This window comes from Otolemur garnettii, unplaced genomic scaffold (assembly GCF_000181295.1).
Source record: "Otolemur garnettii isolate 467f Iridium unplaced genomic scaffold, OtoGar3 scaffold00122, whole genome shotgun sequence".
NCBI lineage: Eukaryota > Metazoa > Chordata > Mammalia > Primates > Galagidae > Otolemur > Otolemur garnettii.
In genome coordinates, this window is record NW_003852517.1 from 2533672 (window position 1) to 2554461 (window position 20790).

The window sequence follows — 20790 nt, forward strand, 5'->3', positions numbered from 1 at the left end:
TATTTACTGAGTTGGCCAAGACACAGGCAGTAGTGCTTAGTATTGACAGAACTTCTGAGAAGTCTTATGTGATGTGCCTCTGAACACCCCACACCTAGAATAGGTACAGCATGCCAAGTGCCAGGCAGTTCATGGGTGAGTAGGAGCCTACAGCCATTCATGACATGGTCCTCAGAAAAGGAGGATATAAGCCCTACCCCACTCAAAACTGGTTAGCACACCAGTGATTTGAAGCAACAAATAAGAGGTTTGAGACACTACACTTTATCAGTAACCTGAGTGCCTGAATGCCGCTGAAAGTGATAAAATTGGTATTCACTATGAAGGCCCTGACAATAGTTTCTAATATAATTTATTAGTTGAGTTATGGTTTGGTGTATTTTAGGTTCTATGTTTAAAAATTGAAATCATCTGAATTTAAGTTACTTGGAAAAATGAACTGATATGGACTATTACATTCCTTATTAATACTTAAATATTATTTAGTGGACACATGTGAAGCTTTTTACTGTTTTCCCAGAATTGTAAGGGGCAGGAGACAGGTAAAAGAGATGAAGATACTTAACAAAGGAACCCTGAGATAAAGTAAAAAAGTCTAATCCAGGCTTTGTGATTTGACCTAATTACCTCCCCCAGCCACTCTGGTTTTTATAATGAGGTATACTCTCCACAGTTTCTTGCAACTATAAAAGTTTATGGTTCATGAACAAAAGTGTCTCTTCAGATGCAAAAACCTAAGCCCAGGGAAATGAGCTCAGTGGAGTCATGTGCAAATAGAAGTCCATTCTTGCTTCTGCTTCTAACTCCCAGGGACTTTTTTTTTTTTTTTTAATAAACTGAGTTAGAAATTGGAGTTGACAGGATAGAGGGATAGAGGCTACTTGGGATTGGGTCTATGAATATGAACAAGCCCTATGATTCAAGTTATACCACACCAGTTCTCTTAATAATTTACCTTCATTTCTGAGTGTGTCAAGAAAATACTTTGAGCAAAAGGCCACTTAGAAGTTGATGGCCATTTCTAGGCTTGTAAGGACTAAAATATCTTTGGTATTAACCATATTTTAAGGAACTAAGTAGCTATTCCCACTAGGTAGGAAGTCATAAGGAATATGAAAAGTGACTAGAGATTAAGAACTTTTGAATTAAACCAGAATATGTAACAAGGGTTTCCTAAGAGGAGCTAAACTAGTGTTTATATGATTTGGGGCCACTTGCATCAAAATCACCTGGGATCCTTGTTAAAAATGCAGACTTCTGGCCCATGTTTAAAGTCTCTGGGAAGGGATAGAGAAACTGCATTTTTCAACAGCCCAACTGAATCTTAAAAAGTCTAATGTTTGAGAGTTATCTACACCTCCTCCCAACGTAGGTAACTGGGAGGATGCAGAAAACAGGAAAAGGACAAAGGAAATACAGAAAATGATGGGATGACCAAGGAAAAGGATGCAGTACGTAGTAAGGTTCTGTTTCCTTTTTCTGTAAGTCTGTGTTTAACAACATAAAGCTTACAGAAGCTTACTGACCTAATTCCAGTAAAGTTAGGACATCTGAAAGTTGATACCTCAAACTTCACATCATCATTTGAAAATATACAAGATTTACCCCCTCAGGGCAATCGTGTGGAGCAATGTCCAAATATCATACTGTAACATCAGCACCCAATTATGTATCTATGTATTTGCCCTATTCCTGGGTCTATTTTATGTCTCCTAACCTTATTTTTTCATTTTACTTTCTCACCTACCTCTTTGTTATCCTATTGTATTTAATATGTAACCACAGACCACCTTACATCCTTTTTGGAAAAAAGTATGTTTGGAATCAATGACTGGCACCTCAACAGACAAAAAATTAAAACCTTTTGGAGAACTCCAAAACCATTTTAATATGTCCTGTGAGATAAAGTGAACAAATGGAAGAGAAATAACAGTTGTGAACAGTCCTTGTTAATGCAATTAATGGCAAAACTTTTGAGTCCCTCTGATGATCAATTCTAAAGACAGCACAACCAACAGAAGCTACAAACACTGGTATTCAGAAGTGAACATCTACAATGGATCCAGTAAGGCCCAGAAGACCTTTCAGGTGCTTTGTGCTATTCCCCACTCCCATCCCTCATTACTTTAAGGCACAACAGTTTTTGCAAACTCCATTATTCAGGTCTTAATTCCCTGGTAAATCATAAAAGTATTCAATTCTTCAGGTACGTCTGCTTCTTAAGGGCAGGCTGTGGCAGATTTTTCATTTTAATGCCAGGCACCCTCTTGAAGCCAAAAAATACTTGATTGAAGTATTAGCTAGTATATTTACTGAACTGAAATGAACTTCTACAAATGAGCTTCTGGCAAAGTAAATGCAATGAAGCTCTAAAGCCGCTCCTCTCTGAGTTCTAGATCTTAGTAGTCCTACTTAAAACAGCAGAACACTGAACTAGTTTAATCAATTAAAACTCACACATGAACACCTAAACGCCCATTAAAGCAAAAATATCATCAATGTCATCTGTCTCCTTAATGGTTCCTGATGTGTTATATTTGTTTGCTTGCACCATTGTCTGTGAATCAGTTTCATCTTCATTGTGTCCTGTAAGATTTTCATGAATCTGTTTCTCCTTAGTTTGTATGACAGGACTTGAAACACTGTTACTTGGGAGTTGCTTACTGTTAGGGTAGAGATCAGTTCTATGAACTGTACAGTTTGAGTGTTTCCACTTAGCACTGGAAACTGTAGCACTCTTCAGAGTCCCTTGAGGGAACTGCTGAATTTCCTTTAAAAGAGTCGACTGCAACTTTCTCTGTGGTTTCCTTCGTCTCAGTAAAAATTTATTCTGTGATCTCTGTCTCAGATGATGCTTTGAAGTTTTGATAGCTGAGCCACGGAGAAGGTGGTTGCAAATAGATGTTTTTATGCACTCTAGTTTCTTTGGCAAACTTTAAAAGAACAGAAAGGAAAAATCTGAGCTCTTTAAGATGAAGAAAAGCATTCTCAAGCACTTTTACCAACTTCTAACAGAGAAGTAACAGTTTATCTCCAAGCCCTACACCTGCATACAATTGCAGAATCATATTGAAAATAAATAAATCTCTACTTTCATAGCATAGTTTCCCTCTGATTGAGGTTAGGCAAATGTGCCCCCATTTTGCACTCAAAGTAAAGTAACTCCTACAACTGCCTCGCTAAGCTGAATGGTGAGTTATCTCCATACTATAGTGCCAGAGCTTTTTTCTCCTATGTGCTAATAAGCTGTCCATAATGTAACAGGAGGGAAATGCGGACACATGACAAATGGAAACTCTCTGTATTGTGGCAGGAAATGAACAAGGAGAAGGGAATAAAAGTGAAGGGGGGATTATAAAAGAATGAAAAGATAGAGTTTCTGGCATAGATAAAGTGACAACCTTGAGCTAGCTACCTTAATTGTGATTCATACCATGTCATCAAGTTTGGAAATCCAGAATTCAAACAACTGGTCATTTTAGATGTTTTGCTTCTGAATATGATACACTGCCACAAGGTTCATCAGTGCCTTACTCAATTGCCTATTTCTGATAGTCAGATTTCAAGACTGGTACAACTCTGTACTCCTTATCCTACCTACTCCCTCCTCTTCCTTTTTAAATAGATAATTCGTTATCATGAAGTAACTGATCTATTTCTACACCATTTTCTCATGTCAACGGAATGAATGAAAACAGGAATCAGAAGACTGTATGGAGTTCTAGCATCCAGTTCTAACAGCCTGAGCAAAATTCTCCATTTCCTCATCTATAAATGGGGATAATACTGCCTACATCCAGTACTGTTAACTTTAAGTTTCAAAGTGGACTATGATACAAATATATTAATGAAAAAGCAAAACAGAGCAATGTGAAAATACACTGTATTTAGGAAAGTACAGAAAAATGGCTTAACCAGTTACCCTCTAATTAAACCATCATGTCATCTCTGCCTCATCTACCCCTGACTTTAAACCCACTTTTAAACAGAACACCTCTCTCTATTTCAGGCTGTTTACACCTACAGAATAGGGTACTTTTAGATAGCTACAGGCCTTTAAATGACCTCACTATAAAAAAAACCCTCAAGCAATCCATCCCTTTGAAAAATATTCAAGAACTTTTCCTATGGCCTTTAAAAAATTAAAACTTGTTACAAAATCTTCACTGTATACCAAGATTTTCTTCTAAAACAATATTTTTCCATAAATTTTAAAAGAAAGTTTAACAAATGTTTGACAGGTAAAGTGGTACATCCATAGGAACCATTATAAAACCTTGAACAGATCTATTATGCAACTAGAAATAAAAAATTATACTACATTGCACAGGATGTTTCCTGAAGAATACATAAAAATTAATAGGTACAGGCCCAGTGTGGTGGCTCATGCCTGTAATCCTAGCACTCTGGGAGGTCAAGGTGGGCGGTCTGCTTGAGCTCAGGAGTTCAAGACTAGCCTAAGCAAGAGTGAGACCCTGTGTCTACTTATAACAGAAAAATTAGGTGTAGTTGGGGGCACCTGTTGTCCCAGCTACTCTGGAGGCTGAAGCAAGAGGATTACTCAAGCCCAAGAGTTTGCGTTTGCTATAAGCTATGATGCCATGGCACTCTACCCAGGGCAAAAGACTGAGACTGTCTGAAAAAAAAAAAAGTTTAACAGTAAAGGCCTCTGTGAAGATAGAATAAGGAACCATCTGTTTGGAACTGTTACCTTCAGCATCTGTTATTTTTTCAATAAAAATATAAAGCCCCAAAATGTCTTAATGTCTCATTCCATGTAATGCTTCATGTAACACTGGCTTATATGCAAAGATAATCATCCTTAAACGGTTCTATGAGTGTTGAGAGTCACAGGAATACAAGGTCAAACCATGGAGAGTCCAGCTACTATGAATAGTATACCTAACCCTGACGCTGGCAGTGTGGTGTGGGCCTTATAGAAGGTTCCTCTTAAACCCTCATTCCACTGTACTGAAGTGTAAGCTCCCCGTGGACTAAGTCTTCTTATGCAGTTGTATCCAAGACTTTGCACACCAAAGACTTCATTGCCCAGACTGGATTTGAACTCTAGGCTTTGGTGATCCTCCTAGGTAGCTAGGACTACTGTCATGCACCACCACATCTGCCACCACAGACATTCATTCTTAACCCTTTCTGAATGGACAAGTGGGAATGATGAAGAGTATAAATGAGTAAGTCCAATTAATCTAAGTTTGTTTTCTTCCTCCCAACCATGCAGCTTTGCCCTTGTAACAAAAGCAGCAAATGAAGTTGTAGCTTGAATAGATCTCACTTTTAGCCCCTCTAGGGCTGCTAGATATCCCATTTTAAAGAAAAGTGACCTGAGTATATACACTTTTGCTCTAAATGACAACAGAAAATGTAAAGGAATATAATTTTTGTAATATACTTACCTATTACCTTGAGCTTCTACATGTTTAAGTCGGTTACTTTTAAGAAGTTTATTCCCCAAAAATGTGGCCTGAGCCTTTAGTTTTTTCCTCCTGCACCAAATAAGTGCCATTTGGATTTCTTCAGAAAGTTGTACGAAAGACTCAGCCTCTCGGAATCTTTGCACAAAACTTTTGACACAAGGAGTTCCTATCACTTTCTGAGAAGAATGTTTGGTTGTCTTTAGTTTGGACTGAGAACATTTAAACTCAAAATTGGCCTCCTGAAATGTGAAAAAATAAAAACAAAAATATTGAATGTGTTACTTACAAATGTATGACAACAAGGAAAGCTGGCTCACACTCAAAAGGTTTTTTTGCACAGAGCTTTGCTTTTGTCTTTAAAAGGCTTAAATTTTTAATCCACTGCCCTATCACAAGTTTTTTTTATCCCTTTTGTGCTAAAAAAAGATCCCAATTGCAGGTGTGTAAGATTGACCCCAGACACAAACAAGGTATTCCAACAGACTTATCTAACAAACAAGAATAAAATTCCACCTGATTAAATATTAGTGAAAGCCTATGAGGGGGGAAAAAGTCACACTTTTTTCCTCTAAACCACCACAACTTGTTTTTCACTTATTTCCATACCCTGAGCAAACCTCCTCAATGATGAGTCATAAATATTACAGGTAGGACATGGGGCCTCATACAGCACCGTGCAGTAGGCCTATTAATCAGTTAATGATTGCTGAACACGTGAAAAATGCTCAGCTGAGCAACATTCCCAATTCTCCTCCAACTATCACCTGACAAGGCATCTTTATTTCTTCAACTCTATCAAGTTTGAATTTTCCTAACTTTCAATTTTTCCTTATGAAAATATGCTATCTTCCAGGTCTGCTTCTGTCTTATCTTCTTCCAAATTTATCACACTCAAAAGGAACTTAAAAAGAAATCCTAACAGTAGCGGCCCATCAATGGTTTATGTCCAGTGATCAATAAAAAGTAGTTTGCTTCTAGGGCATTTAGCATTAGTGCTGATTGCTAAAAACATGGTAGTAATTAACCTTGAATTAGAAGGACGCTCACCAATCAGCTTCAATACCAGCTTCAAAACCACCTCACAAACAAGTGGAAAGGCTGCAGAAATTTCAAGGAGCACAGAGTGCCATAGTTCTCCTTGAGACACAGTTGAAAAAAATATTTCGGGGACAAGTGTAACAGTCAAGAACAGAGAGTATGAAACCAAACTGCCTTCATTCAAATTCCAGCTCTGCCACTTATCACTGTGTGGTTTGGGCCTCTCTATGCCTCAGTTTCCTCATCTGAAATATGAAAACAGTAATAAGGGCACCTACCTCAGAGCTTTTGTGATAATCACATGAGTTAGTTCATATAAAGCATTTATTTTAAAATAATGCCTGGCATAGGAAGTATTAGCTACTACCATTATTCCTCCCTCTGAACTCATTCTATCACTACATGCTATAATCCTTATAAAAATTCAAGAAAGTACTACAAATGATTGAGAATTCCTAAACAAAATAGAATAAAAGTATTTTGCAAAGACATAAGATAACAAAAAAGTTACAGAGTGAAATGGTGACACTGACATCCTTATCTGTTGTTAGGACCAAAACAAACAATTTACAAAGTTTAAGTCATGTTAAAGCTTGAACCTCAACAAGAATAAAGGAATAGAACACCCTCACAACAAATGATGATGATGATGCAAAAATGATGACGGTAACTAATAATGTCTAACAATTAAATGCTTACCATACTCCAGACTCTGCTGAACACATGATATGCATTAAAACTGGCACAATCCCATGAGGTACATACTTTTATTACAAAGTAGAGATATGCAGAGGTCAGGAAACTGACAGAGGGTCACACAGTACCAACCAAAGTCAGGATTCAAATCATCTGCATACTCTAAGCTTCAGCTGAATCCATACTTACAAGATGGATTTTACAGTCACTGTAAGATTGTAGAGAAACTCCTACTGAAACATTTCTGAAGGCATTCTATTAAGTAAATTAACAATGTATTAAAAATTCCTCTCCCCCTTCATTTAGAAGCACACACTGGGAACTAAAAGGGCAATGAGCTTAAAACTGAGAATAAAAAGAGAAAATTTCCTGCCCTTGGTAAGTAGCAGTCTCTACAAATTAGCAGAAATCATAAGCTATATTGAATTCATCAAGACAAACCTGAGTAACTTTGTTTTTCAGGTGTTTGCAGTAAGTCTTCACATCAAATTCTGATGACCTGTCTGTGGACATGTAAAAATCATAGACAAAAAAACTTAGGCATACTATTTTCAAATCTTTAAATCATTAAGCACGTGACATTTCTTGCCAATTTAGTACCAACTGGAGTGAAGCAAGCACAGAACAATGAAACTACTATACAAACAAACAACTTTTTAAGTGCTCAATCTTAGAAAATATGGGTATTACTATACCTGTCTCAAAATAATCAACATGGGTTAAAATTAAGGGAGATATTGAATTTCTTTCTACATAGCACATGATTATATCATATTTTCAACAGACTTTTTTAAGAGTATCAAAGCAAATTACCTTTGAAGACTTTCCTATTCTTTACAGGCTGTCCAAGATCAATATTATTCTGTATGTTGATCTTCGTATGTTTAGCTTTTTTTGCAATGCCAAGTAAGGTTTCTTCACTGAACCTTGGTGATTGCTCATTTGTTAAAAATAATTTATTTAACAATTTAGTCACTCCTTTAGCTGCAAAAGCTGTAGGCAATTTTTCCTTAAAGACTTCAAAATAGGACTGTCCTAGAAATTCAGCAATATCAGAAGGAAAGATAAAATCTTTGAAGTACGGCATTGGTTGAATCCTAGAGACTTCTTGAAGCAATCCAAACAAGGGCTCATATAAAGAAATCAATCTTTTTAAAACACCTTTATAGAGAACCCTAGAGAAAGCAACAGGAGCTCATGAATTAGCCAGTAATTACAATTTGCAGATTACATAATAAACTACAAGATTCAAAGGTGAAAATAAATGGCTATCAAGTTCTGCCACTATGGATAAATACTATAGCTCATATACTTAGAAACAGCTGGATTAATCCAGCCCAAACAGAAAAGTCCAAATATAAAATTTACTCAAAAACAAAGTACTATATGGAGAGATATGTCAAAGGATGCACATCAAAATCTTAAATGTGCTTTCATCAAGATCAGTCGTCCTCAAACTACGACCCGCAGGCCACATGCAGCCCATCTAGGACATTTATCCAGCCCGCTGGGTGTTTCTGCCACCGCTGCCTGTCCTGCTTAGCAACCGACTCGTCCCAGGCCTGCAGTCCGGCCCTCCAATGGTCTGAGGGACACTGAACTGGCCTCCTGTTTAAAAAGTTTGAGGACTCCTGATCTAGATGGAGAGATTTCAGGCATTTCAGATTCTTCACATCTTTCTATTTTTCTTAATTCTTGAAATAAGCATGTTGTCATTGGCAAAAATTAAAGCTATTTTCATGTTACTTCTAAAAATAAACAGAATAAAAAGCAAGATGATCAGAAATAGTATTCAAGATATCCAGGTTATGCTGTCAAAGCAAGGTTTCCAATCTCCAAAGGCAGAAAACTTTTCTACATTTTTGCTGTTTGTTTTGTTTCCTTACATCCAAATTACAGCTAATGATCCTAATTATTTGAAATGGCCCACAAAAGGTCTCCTTCTTTAAAATATGGGCAGATTTTGAGTCTAATTATCCTAATTATCCATCATATCAGTTTCCCATTATACAGTGACACAAAACATCAACTAAATATGCCCCCGAAAAGCAGTGTGGTATTTCAGGTGGAAAGAAGAGTTAAAAGTACATAGGGAATGTCCAAAATTATTTTTCTCATTGCCATTTAAAATTAGAAACCAAGTGGCAAAAAGAAAGTGACATAGCTGGCCTAGAAATACCATCATTTAAATGACTCATTCTAATATGACTACTGCCATCAATATTTTATTATCCAGTTCCTAATACTAGGAATAAATTTGTTTTTAGTTGTTCAGCGTTGAGTTCATAGATTTAGGTATGAATCCTTTGACATAACTATTAGCATTCAACTTCCAAATTTACTGCAAATAAACTCTGATCAAATGAAGAAACAGAACTCTCATACCTTTAGCAACCCATAGGAAAACAAATATAAAAACTAGTACTAAGGAACCTAGGCTAAGGTAGAGAGAGAAAAAGAAATGAAGGATATCAAAGGTATGTACATACCGCAACCTGCTCACCAGCCCAATCATCACAAGGTTTAAAATAATAAACTCCTGCAAACCTAGATGTTTCACAGTCAAGCTGGAAAGTCAATTTAAGGTGGGAAAACAAAACCAAAGTAAGATGTGTAAGTTACAATTATGAAGGAAGAAATATATTGGAAGTAAAGTGATTCTCTTGAAGGGATGAAAGCCTTAAAATCAGTTCCATTTAAGAAATAAAAATTTTAAAATATGGTAATATATACTCTGTTAGTGTTCCCATTATTAATTTTAGTTTCTAAGGTTTCGTTTCTAAGATTAAGAATTTCTATAATAGCTGTCAATGCTAGACAGAGAAAGGCAGTCTCTGGCATAATGACCCCATCAGGTAATTCCTAACAAAAGCTATCCAAGAAGCACAATTTTAAGGATTCCCACAGGTTATAACTACTAGAAAGGCCTAGATTTCAAAGAAAAATACTGTTAAATCTAGCCAGACAATTCCAACTCAAAAGAAAGTGTTTCAGTAGATCCAAGGATACAGAAATGCCTTGCAGCAGCAGTCTAACAAGCGGAGTAACAACTTGCAGGCCCCCAAAATCTTCATCAGCACAAACTCCACCACTGGCTGGCTGGGGATGACACACACTTTGGTAGCTACAGGCTGGTTTTCACTTGACAAAAACAGAAAAGCAGATTACTTTCATTTTAAACACAAAGCATAACTAAAGTGGTTTTCAAGTAAAGACTTGCTTTCAGCTCAATCTGAAGTAATTAAACTTAATAACAACTGACTGATGTTTCAATGTAACCTATAATGATGCAGATTTCAGTATCACATAGGCCAACAGAGGGAAAATTATTACCATATCAAGTACCCCTTACAATAATAAAATTTGTACAGCTGAAATATAATTGGTTATATTCCAACACTACACACAGAAAAGTCCAAAGGAAGATAGATCATAAGAAGACATTAAGTTCTCAGCCTATCACATCACAAAGCAAATGGCCCACTTACTTAGAAGAAAACAACTCAGACAAGTCTTGAATGGAATCCTCCAAATTCATGTTTTTCAAACGTTTTAAACATTGTTCAACCTGAAGGAAAAAGAGCAACTCAAATCCGTATGCGCACAGTACAGACAGGATCAATGTGTATGACCAGGAAAGCAAAGAGATCCACATTATTAGTATGGAAATATGTCAAATACCACAGAACACTTATCTTTTTAAGGGTAAAGAAATCCAAAGCCCACATAATTATTTCTGGTTACAAATCTGGAATTTATCCAGCCAAACAAACTGTTCAAATTAGGTAAAAACAAAGAAATTACTATATGCCACAACGTGCTTGACGCTGTAAAGGAGATCAAAATGAGCATAAAATTATTCTCAAGACTGTAATTTTGATGAGACAATAGTGAAACTATAAAACAAGACAGTAATTCTTTAACTACTAAATTTCAACAGTCTGTAAGGACCACAGAGCAGAGGTGAAAAAAGTGACTAAATTAGTCACTAAAATGTATACCGAGTACATGCAAGTACCGAGTACTACATGCAAGGCATGCTGGGAGGTAAAATGGTTAATAAGGTATCTTCCAATCTCCAGTTGCTAAAAATCTAATGGTAAAAATAAGGTATACAAAATATTTACTCAAATATGAAAAAACAGACCCTATTTAAAATTTCAATCCCCTCAGCATTCTCCCCTCCTCTGCCTTATTTTTCTTCACAGCACTTATCACCACCTGACCTACCACCACTGACTGATTCATCACCTTTCTCCCTTAACTACAGAAAATGTATATACATGGCACCCTCTGTATAATGTAAGCTCCACAAGGGTATTTGTCCATTTTGCTGACCACTTGAACCCAGTTCTTAGAACGGTGCTGAGTTGGCACTCAATAGTGTTATTAAAAAAAAAAAAAAAAGATAGGAGGCATGCATCACACAAAAAGCAGTATGAATTTTTTCATAGTTAAGAAATACTATACAAAAGCCTTGCATGGGACCACACCCAAACTATGAGGGATATAAAGATCTAGATGGTCGCTGATACGGGCAACAAGAATATCTTGCCAGACCTACGTACACAGTACTAAATGGAGGGAAGAATTTATAAATTCTCTAGGGTCAGCTCCTATCTTTTTCATTTTTAAGTCTGGACACAATCCTTTGAAAGGTATTAACAAGCCAACATGACAAAACATTTGGAAAACATACTAACTTCCAAAAAGAGAAGAAAAAAAAAAAACCCTTGAGAGTATTAGAAAAGAAAGAAGACATGAAACAACACAAGAACAGTCTGCATATACTCAAAGAATTATCACACAGAAAAGGAATCAAGATGATTTTCTGTGCTAATTCTAGAGAAGATAATTCTAGTATCTGGCTTTTGAATACAGAAAAAAAAATACTGAAGTATATGAATGCTTTCTGTAAACTGTGAAATGTTGAACAGATATAAGACAGTAGTAATAGTGGTAATAGCCGCTGTAGCAGCAAGAACATCATGAGACATGTTCCCTCTCTAAGGAATCATAGGGAATGTAAAACAAATCCACAATAAATAACTGTACCACACCAGACATATTAAATGGTACAAGAGAAGTACAAAGAGGGGCTGAAATAGAAAGGAACTCAACTTCACTAATAATCAGAAAAATAAAAAATGTAACTTAAAATGGGATTACCATTATATACACTCATGTTACACTTTGGAAAGAAGATTATCACTATTGGGAAGGCTTGAAACAGTACCTATTATATGAAAAGGCCTCTAATAGGCAGATGTGAAAAGCCTAGGTATCCTGAACCTACAGGATCAGAGGAGCAAAACTTCAGAAGAGGGAACAAACACAGAGAACATGTAATTTTGTTAAGTTCAGACTGACTGGAATATAAGATATCCAAAGGTAATAGAAAAGTCAAGAGTTAACAATACCAAAGAGGCCAGATCATACTAGATCTTGTAAGGCAAGCTAAGGAGTTCAGTCTTTACTCAGTACACAAAGGAGAACCATTAAAATCAAAGTTGTGTTTTAGGATTAACCTGCTTTGGGTATACAGACTATGCAAGGGTGCAGGGAGACTAGAGGGGAAAACATCTGTTAGGACACTATTACAATTTTAAGTTGACAGGATCTAAAAAGAAAATGGCACCCACAACTGAAGAAGAGACCAGATGCAGAGGAGGTTTTGACTTACTGACTAGACGAGAGAACTACATGAAATGAGAAAACAGACACAAGAGAACACCAAATTTCTATGACCTGGGTGATTATTCACAACTGGGAAGGTAGGAGAAGAAACACATTCAGTCTCAGACTAAACGAGTTTGCTTTGGATTAAAAGACAGAAATAAAAGCTGCTGGCCCGTGGCAGTGGCTCACGCCTGTAATCCTAGCACTCTGGGAGGCCGAAGCAGGTGAATTGCCTAAACTCATGAGTTGGAGAATTGCCTGAGCAAGAATGAGACCCCACCTCTAAAAATAGCTAGGTGTTGGAGTGGGCACCTGTACTCCCAGCTACTCAGGAGGCTGAGGCAAAGGGATCTCTTCAGGCTAAGAATTTGAGGTTACTGTGAGCTATGACACCACAGCACTCTACTGAGGGCAATAAGGGGACACTCTGTTTCAAAAGAAAAAAAAAGAAGAAATAATAGCTACCCTCGATAAGAAAACTTAGGGAAAGACCACAATCCCAGGAACTTTCTCTGATGAAGAAATCTTCATCTTTTTTGCAGTAAGTAACAAGGATGGAATATTAACTAGAAAACACTAGGCCATAAGGTTGCAAGATATCTTTTTCACACCTGTTCTATATTTTGAACATAGAAAGTTAAAAAATACTTGCAAGGTGGCTCTGTCACACAATCCACAGTCCACTGGACTTCTAAAAAATATTTGCAGATGCCAAGCACTGTGGCTCACACCCATAATCCTGGCATCTGGGAGGCTGAATCAGGAGGATTGCCTGAGGCCAGAGTTCTGCTAGAGACCAGCCTGAGCTAGAGTGAAACCTCTTCTGTTACAAAAAATAGAAAAATCAGCAGGGAGTAGTGGCAGGTACCTGCAGTCCCAATTATTCAGGAAGCTGAAGGATCAACAGAGCCCAGGAGTTTGAGGTTGCAGTGATCTACGATAACACCACTATACTCTAGCTGGGGTGACAGAGACCCTGTCTCAAAAAAAAAAAAAAAAAAGAAATTGCAGAATAAAGTTAATGAATAAATGAACATACAAAGAAGCCAGCTTAAAAGGCTCTACTCTGTGGTATAGTCCCTGAACTGGAGTGCCCAATTTTGACTTAAGCCCCAAAATTTACCCCAAACCACTTTCTACCACAACTTGCTACTTACTCATGTACTCCAAAATACCACTGATCAGATTATGTACCCCACAACAAATAAGCCACATCTCTGTTCTTTTTATAATTTTAACATTTTTATAAGGCTTAGGATATTGTTTATTAATGTCTAACATTCAGTCTTGATCAAATCACTCTTTGAACTGGGCAAATGATGCCATATAATGATGAAAATTTTTATTTACCCACTAGAACACTACTACGAAAAAATTAAACATACTTATTTTTAACAAAAATTTTTTGAAACGCTTTCAGGAAATACAAAAGAAGCCCACAGTTACATGTGGGCTTTGGACCTATAAATCACAGTAATTTACTGATATTTCTATCAATAACAAAATGCTAAGTGGCAGTCTGATCTACTTTTCCAAGTAAACAGGTTGGGTCTCAAACACAGGGCTTTCTCCTCACCTGTTTGAGAGCCAAATGGGGTTTGTGGCGGCCCATTCTGTTGTGATTGCTGTAGAGGACAGCGCATAAAACATCTGTTTCTGCATCTAAGGTTTGGCTCTTCAGTGACAGTGTGAGAAGGTGGCATTCTTTAATTACAGCTGCAATGCAAAGATCTAGAGCAGAGACATTTAACAAAACTCAGTTTGTATTTCTACATTAAGTATATAACATTCAAAAAAACCCTATAAGAAGCATCTTTCCTTGATTTAAAGGAACTGAAAACAAATTAATGTAATCAGCCTCAACTCTTAAGTACATGATTAAGGATTCTAAGTTGAAAAATGGTTAGGTGATAAAGAGTCCCAGAAATCATTAAGAGAACATCTGTTAAATAAGAGTGTCCATCTTCACATTGCATTTTATCACGGCTTAACAAACCCTTAATATGAATGCTTTACAGTCCCTTAAGACTTTAAGTACCTGAAGATGGGGCACATGTTATCTACTTCTCTAAATCCCCCAGTTTGATATGCACATAAGCAAGACAGAATGAAAAACTCCAGTCTTCAAAGGTTCTGCATTTGGATACTACTTTAAGAAAGACTAGAATATAGTCAGAAAAGAGAAACTACCATGGCAACTGGAAATTATATTATTTGATGAATGCCTAACTGAACCCTGAGTGCTCAGCAGATGTTTCCTCATATTAAAAACTGCTTAGTAGAAGACAGTTATTGTGCTACCTAGGGCTATAAGGGTACTCCGGGTGTAATGCAAAGACAAGTTTCTACACATACAGAATTTTCTTAATGTCCCAACTATCTGAAGCAGAATGAGCTGCTTGAAATGAGTGGGTGAATCTCCCATGCTTAAAAGGAATTCTGTTGAATTCTGAGTAGAGGAAAGGATACCACTAATCTCCAAACTTCATAGGATGGACGGGAAAGGAGATGAGACGACCTAAGTATTACATTTAATATTAACAGCTATCATAGAGTGTTTAATTTACCACACCAGGCAGCGTTCCAAATGCTTTCTCTGTAACATCAACTCTTTTATACTCCTTAATAATCCTATCTGGCAGGTATTACTTTTAATCCCCATTTGAAAATCACTGAAACAAAGAAACGTTCAATAACTCCCCCAAGTTCTAGCAAAGGGAAAGGCTAGGATTCAAATCCAGACAATCTGGTTCCTGAGCCACGCTCCTATCTACTGAGCCCTACTGCCTAATAGCAGCAGTGTCATCCACTGTACCCTGCTGAAACACTCTAGTTTACTGAGCGCTCTCTTCTCAATCACGTCACTAGATCCCCCCACATTGGAGCGAAGGCCGTTAGGAAGGGCTCGCCCCACTTTACAAATAAGGAGTCCATAAAGACTGCAGTTCAGAGTGCTTAGGTGACGTCCTCCGTCCCCCCTGGACAGGAGTCAGCGTGGCCCGAGGGAGTACAAGGTTCCCAGGGTTGCCTGGCTACAGTTGCGTCTGCCCTCCTGGCGCAGGGCTGGGTCTTGGTCCTTCAACACGGGAGCCAGCCCCGCGTTGCACTGCGAGCGTAGAAAAAGAGCGCTACGCAAGAGGTCCTGCCAAGTTCTCGCGCACACTGACAAGCCCCAGAACCCTCTCGGCCCCGTCGCGCCCCGCGCCGGGTCCCAGCGTCCCCAGGGTTCAGGAAGTCCCGCCCCCACCCCACGTGCGCGGACCGGTTTCTGGCCTTGCCCGGGAGCGCCTGTCCCACTCCCCCGGCGCCCCGCTCACCCAGGGCCGCGTCGGCGTTCTTCACTGCCACCACGCTGCGGCTCCCCGCCTTAGGGATCCTCACGCGGTTCCACGGCTCCAGGCCTGGCAGAACCTCAGCCATCTTGCGAAGCGGGAGAGAGCGTAGGAAGGGCAGGGCTGGGCGAGACCGAGTCTAGCGGCCGAAGGAGGGGCGATGATATGCGGGGGCGTGGCGGGGCGTGGCAGGGGCGTGGCCAGCAGCCGGGCGGGAGGAGAGCTGGACAGTAGTAGATCGCGGAGACCTGCGCACAAGTACAGTTCAATGGACCCGGATAGTCGTGGATACCCTGGTTTTCAAAACCCAGAGGCCAGTCAGAATGAACGGGAAGAGTTTTGGAGGAAAAGCCCAATCTCGGTACTGTTTAATCAGAATATCTGAGAATGGGGTGAGGAATTCACATTTTGGTTAAGCTTATCCCTAGGGAATTCGGAGGTACAACCAAATTTGGAACTACCTCGAGGCATTTTACAGCTATGGAAACTGCGGCCCATAATGGAGTTGGCCCCCAGCTCTGCCTCAGACAAAGAGGGAAAAAGAAGATATGAAATTAAGAGGCTTGTGCCAAGGTGTGCAATGTGTAAAGAAGAGTGATTTGATTTGAGTAGTTAAAGAAGGCTTTTTCATACCTTGTACAACAGCAAAACCGAGATCACATCAAAGAAACAAGGAAGTCCTCTGACTATCCATCACTTCCATCCTCCATCAGTGTCGAAGATAATATTCCAAGTTCTGCTGATGCTTACTTCATTAGTACCTAATAGTTCGTGTGATGCCCTTAAAGGATGTTACTTAAAGGAAGGCTGCCACCATAATGGATTGGAGAAGCAGTTAGTGGGTTTTGGAAACAGACTGCCAAGGTTCTGATTCTAACTCTAGCCGTTTACTGGCTCTATGTTCTCAGGAAAGCCCCTTACCTCCTCCACCCCTTAGTGTTTTTATGTGTGAAATGAAGATGATCATAATAGTATCTATGTCACAAGGTTATAATGTGCCTAACAAACAATAAAAATTTACCATAATTATTATTGTTGATATAATTAACTACTATTTAATGCAAGCAGTCTTGCCTTCTTGAAACACTTTCCATGCTCTTTCTGTGTGCTTTTCCACATAATACTTCCTCTACCTGAATCATCTTCTAAAATATAATCTCCTTTCTTCTGCTTTGGGGTCATCTTCTAAAACATAATCTTTCTTCCACTTTGGGTAGTTTTTTCCTGAACACCCCATACTTACTCCATAACTTGTTATACAGACCCCTTTAATGTATTGCCCCAGTACCCTATGTTGATCTATGTGTTAAGTTTCCTATTGCTGCCACAATAAACTACAGGAAATTTAATAGCGTGAGACAAGGTGAAGTTATCTCATATTTCTAGAGGACACAAGTGCAAAATCAGTCTCATTGGACTAAAGTTAGGGCTGGTTGCTTCTAAAGGCTCTAGGGAATAATTTCTTTTCTGGCTTCTAGAGGCTGCCTTCATTCCTTGGCTCATGTCCCCATCCTCCACCTTCAAAGTCAGTAGCATAGAACCTTTCAATCTCACCCCCATCTTTCTCTCACTCTCTTTCCTTCCTCCCTCTTCAAAACACCCTTGGGATTACATTGGGCCCATTAAGATAATCAGGATAATCACTCCACCTCAGAATAATTAACTTAATCACATGTCCAATACAACACAAAATCCCTCTCAATGTAAAGTTAAATATTCATAAATTCTGGAAATTAGGATGTGAACATCTTTGGGGGGGGGGGGCATTGTTCAGCTTACCACAGCCTTGCTTATAGAATTTACCTATGTGTATTGTTATTTATTTGTGTGTATGGGTTTCTGAACTTACTAATGGTGGTACTACTGATATGGCTAACTGTTATTCTATCTCAGTGCTTAGCTCAGAACCTGGCATCTAGTAGGACCTCAATATGTATTTACTGACTGAATAAAAGGTTAGATGATACTTGAGTAAAGTTTTCAAAAGATGAATAGGAACTTTCCAGGCAGTTAAAAGGAGAAGGGTAATCCTGACAGAGAGGTGTTAAACAGCATGGATTGAAAAAATGGCCAGCTCTGGGTCAGTACTGCTTGAATGTAATATGTGCTGAGAGATGAAGCTGTGAGTACTGGCATCAGATCATGAGAAGAATTTGGATTTTCACCTAAAGACAAGTGGTTTCCACACTGGCTTGGTTATCAGAATTACCTGGATAGCTTTTAAAAGTAGAGATTTCCAGGTCCTGCTTTGGAAATTCTTACTCATTAGTTCTGAGTAGGGCTCTAATCGGTGTTTTTTATGAGGTCCTTATGATGGTAGTCTGGCTTAAGATACACTACTGCAATTGATAAAGGAGTCACTCACTGAGTATTAGGCAGGGCAATTTGAGTCATGCTGCATCAGAGGATAAACACTCTAGAGAACAGAACTGAGGGGGAAGAAGTTGGAGATAGACAAGATAGTCTATTATAAAAGCTCAGGCCAGAAATGATGAAAGCCTAAACCTTCAAGCCCTGCAGATAAAGCATATAATACATGGTTGGCCCCTGTGGCTCAAAGGAGTAGGGCGCCAGCCCAATATGCCAGAGGTGGCAGGTTCAAACCCAGCCCTGGCCAAAAACTGCAAAAAAATAAAATAAAAAAGAAGAGTATAATTTATTTGACATCTAGTATACATTGAGGACCCCTTATCCAAAATACTTGAGACCAGAAGTATTTTCGTTTCTGATTCTTTTGATTCTAGAATATTTGCATATATACTTGATATATCTTGGTTTGGGGACCCAAGTTTAAACACAAAATTCATTTATATTTCATATACACCTTCAGAACATAGCCTGAAGGTAATTTTATATAATTTTTTTTTTTTTTTGAGACAGAGTCTCACTTTGCCACCCTGGGTAGAGTGCCCTGGCTTCATAACTCATAGCAACCTCAAACTCCTGGGCTCAAGCAGATGATCCTCCTACCTTAGCCTCTGAGTAACTGGAACTACAGATACCTGCCACAATGTCTGGGTGGGTGGGGGGGTTGTTTTAGTTTTGATTTTTTTCTATCGTTAGTAGAGGTAGGGTCTCGCTCTTGTTCAGGCTGGTCTCGAATTCCTGAGCTCAAGGGATTCTTCTGCCTCAGCTTCCCAGAGTGCTAGGATTATAGATGCAAGCCACCACGACTGGCCTGTATATACTAGTTTTAATAATTTTATGCATGAAGCAAAGTTTGTGTAAATTAAACCATCAGAAAGCAAAGGTGTCACTGGTTCAGCCACCCATGTGGACAGTTTGTGGTTGTTTGACATCATTATCATTCCTGACTCTAAAATTACATGCCATTGATAAGAAATGATTTTCTTTTACTTATTCACATATGAGTACTTAATAGCAGAAAATTGTGTTCACTGTGTTCATTAATACAGTGAAAAACATAATTTGTTCAGGGTAACTTGTCTCGTGTATGAACTCAAAAGTTTCATATTTGGAGCATTTCAGATTTTCAGAATAAGTTGCTCAACCTGTATTTAGATAGCTACATGTCTAGAATGACTTCCTGATTTTCACCCTGAGTTTGAAATATAGGCATTCAGAAGAAAACCAATTTACATAGGTGACAGGGATAATGAGATGACTTTGATATACTAAGTTTGAGTTTGTCCATGGGCTGTCCACAGAAAATATCCAATTCTTCAGTTGAATAAATGGGCCTATAGCTCACAGATGATTGCAAAGGGATTAAGGAGAAATAGTGAATGTAGGATAGTGTTTTTAGAAGCTTAGATGAGAAGGGAAGACAATTTAGTTTATGTGGTGACAGAGAGATGCAGGACCAAGAAGAGTATTGTTCTCTTTTGTGCTCATTTTAAGGATGGTGTGCCAGTCAGAATTCTACCTATTAAACCAAACTAGTGGGATATACAGAGTGTCCATAAAGTTGGTGTGCAACTTTAAATTGCTCACTGTCTTAAATTGCACACGAGCTTTATGAACACCCTGTATAAACAGGATTCTTGAAATTAGTTTGAAATTGTGGGAGCTGGATAACAAAGCCCAGAATCCATAAAGCAGACTGGAAACTCTCAGGCAGGAGCCAACGCTGCAAGCTAAAGGTGGAGTTTCTTTTATGTCTTCAGGGAAGCTAAGTTCTGTTCTTAAGGACTTTCAACTGACTGCACCAGGCTCACCCACACTACCTTCACGTAACGTCAATGATTGTAGGTATTTTATCACATCTACAGACTACCTTCACAGCAACACCTAGATTAATGTTTGATTGATGAACTGGGCACTATGGCCTAAACATGTTGACACAAAAAAACCAACTACCACAAATAGGAAATGGTTTGATCACAAATAGGCTAAGAGGAAGGAGCTATTGAATTAGAGACCATGAGACTGATGGAACAGTGTCTTTGTGCCAATGAGATACCAAATTATAAACAAGATTTAAGGCCATGCCAGGCAAGAGTTAAGTCATGCACACTCTAAACTTCAAGAGTACACTATTTTGGACAGTGCCTGTGGCTCAAGGAGTACAGTGCTGGCCCCATATACCAGAAGCAGTGGGTTCAAACCTGGCCCCGGCCAAAAAACCAAAAAAAAAAAAAAAAAAAAAA

General features: G+C 38.5%; 1 protein-coding gene across 3 annotated transcripts in view; it reads right to left on the reverse strand.

Annotated features, from left to right (window-relative positions):
- Positions 1–16343, reverse strand: part of NEPRO (nucleolus and neural progenitor protein) — a 25319-nt gene extending 8976 nt beyond the window's left edge. The window contains exons 1-9 of one of the 3 annotated variants that reach the window (XM_023517820.1): positions 16166–16343; positions 14425–14579; positions 10658–10737; positions 10179–10310; positions 9659–9736; positions 7983–8344; positions 7611–7672; positions 5415–5674; positions 2665–2933 (exon numbers count right to left, since the gene is read on the reverse strand). In XM_023517820.1, the coding sequence (XP_023373588.1) occupies positions 2665–2933; positions 5415–5674; positions 7611–7672; positions 7983–8344; positions 9659–9736; positions 10179–10310; positions 10658–10737; positions 14425–14579; positions 16166–16268 (1501 nt within the window). In that variant the 5' untranslated portion in view covers positions 16269–16343. Of the gene's footprint in view, positions 1–989; positions 2934–5414; positions 5675–7610; positions 7673–7982; positions 8345–9658; positions 9737–10178; positions 10311–10657; positions 10738–14424; positions 14580–16165 lie in introns of those variants that run through there. The other 2 variants (XM_003797698.3, XM_023517821.1) reach the window with 2 other exon arrangements.
- Between the last annotated feature and the right edge of the window lie 4447 nt (positions 16344–20790).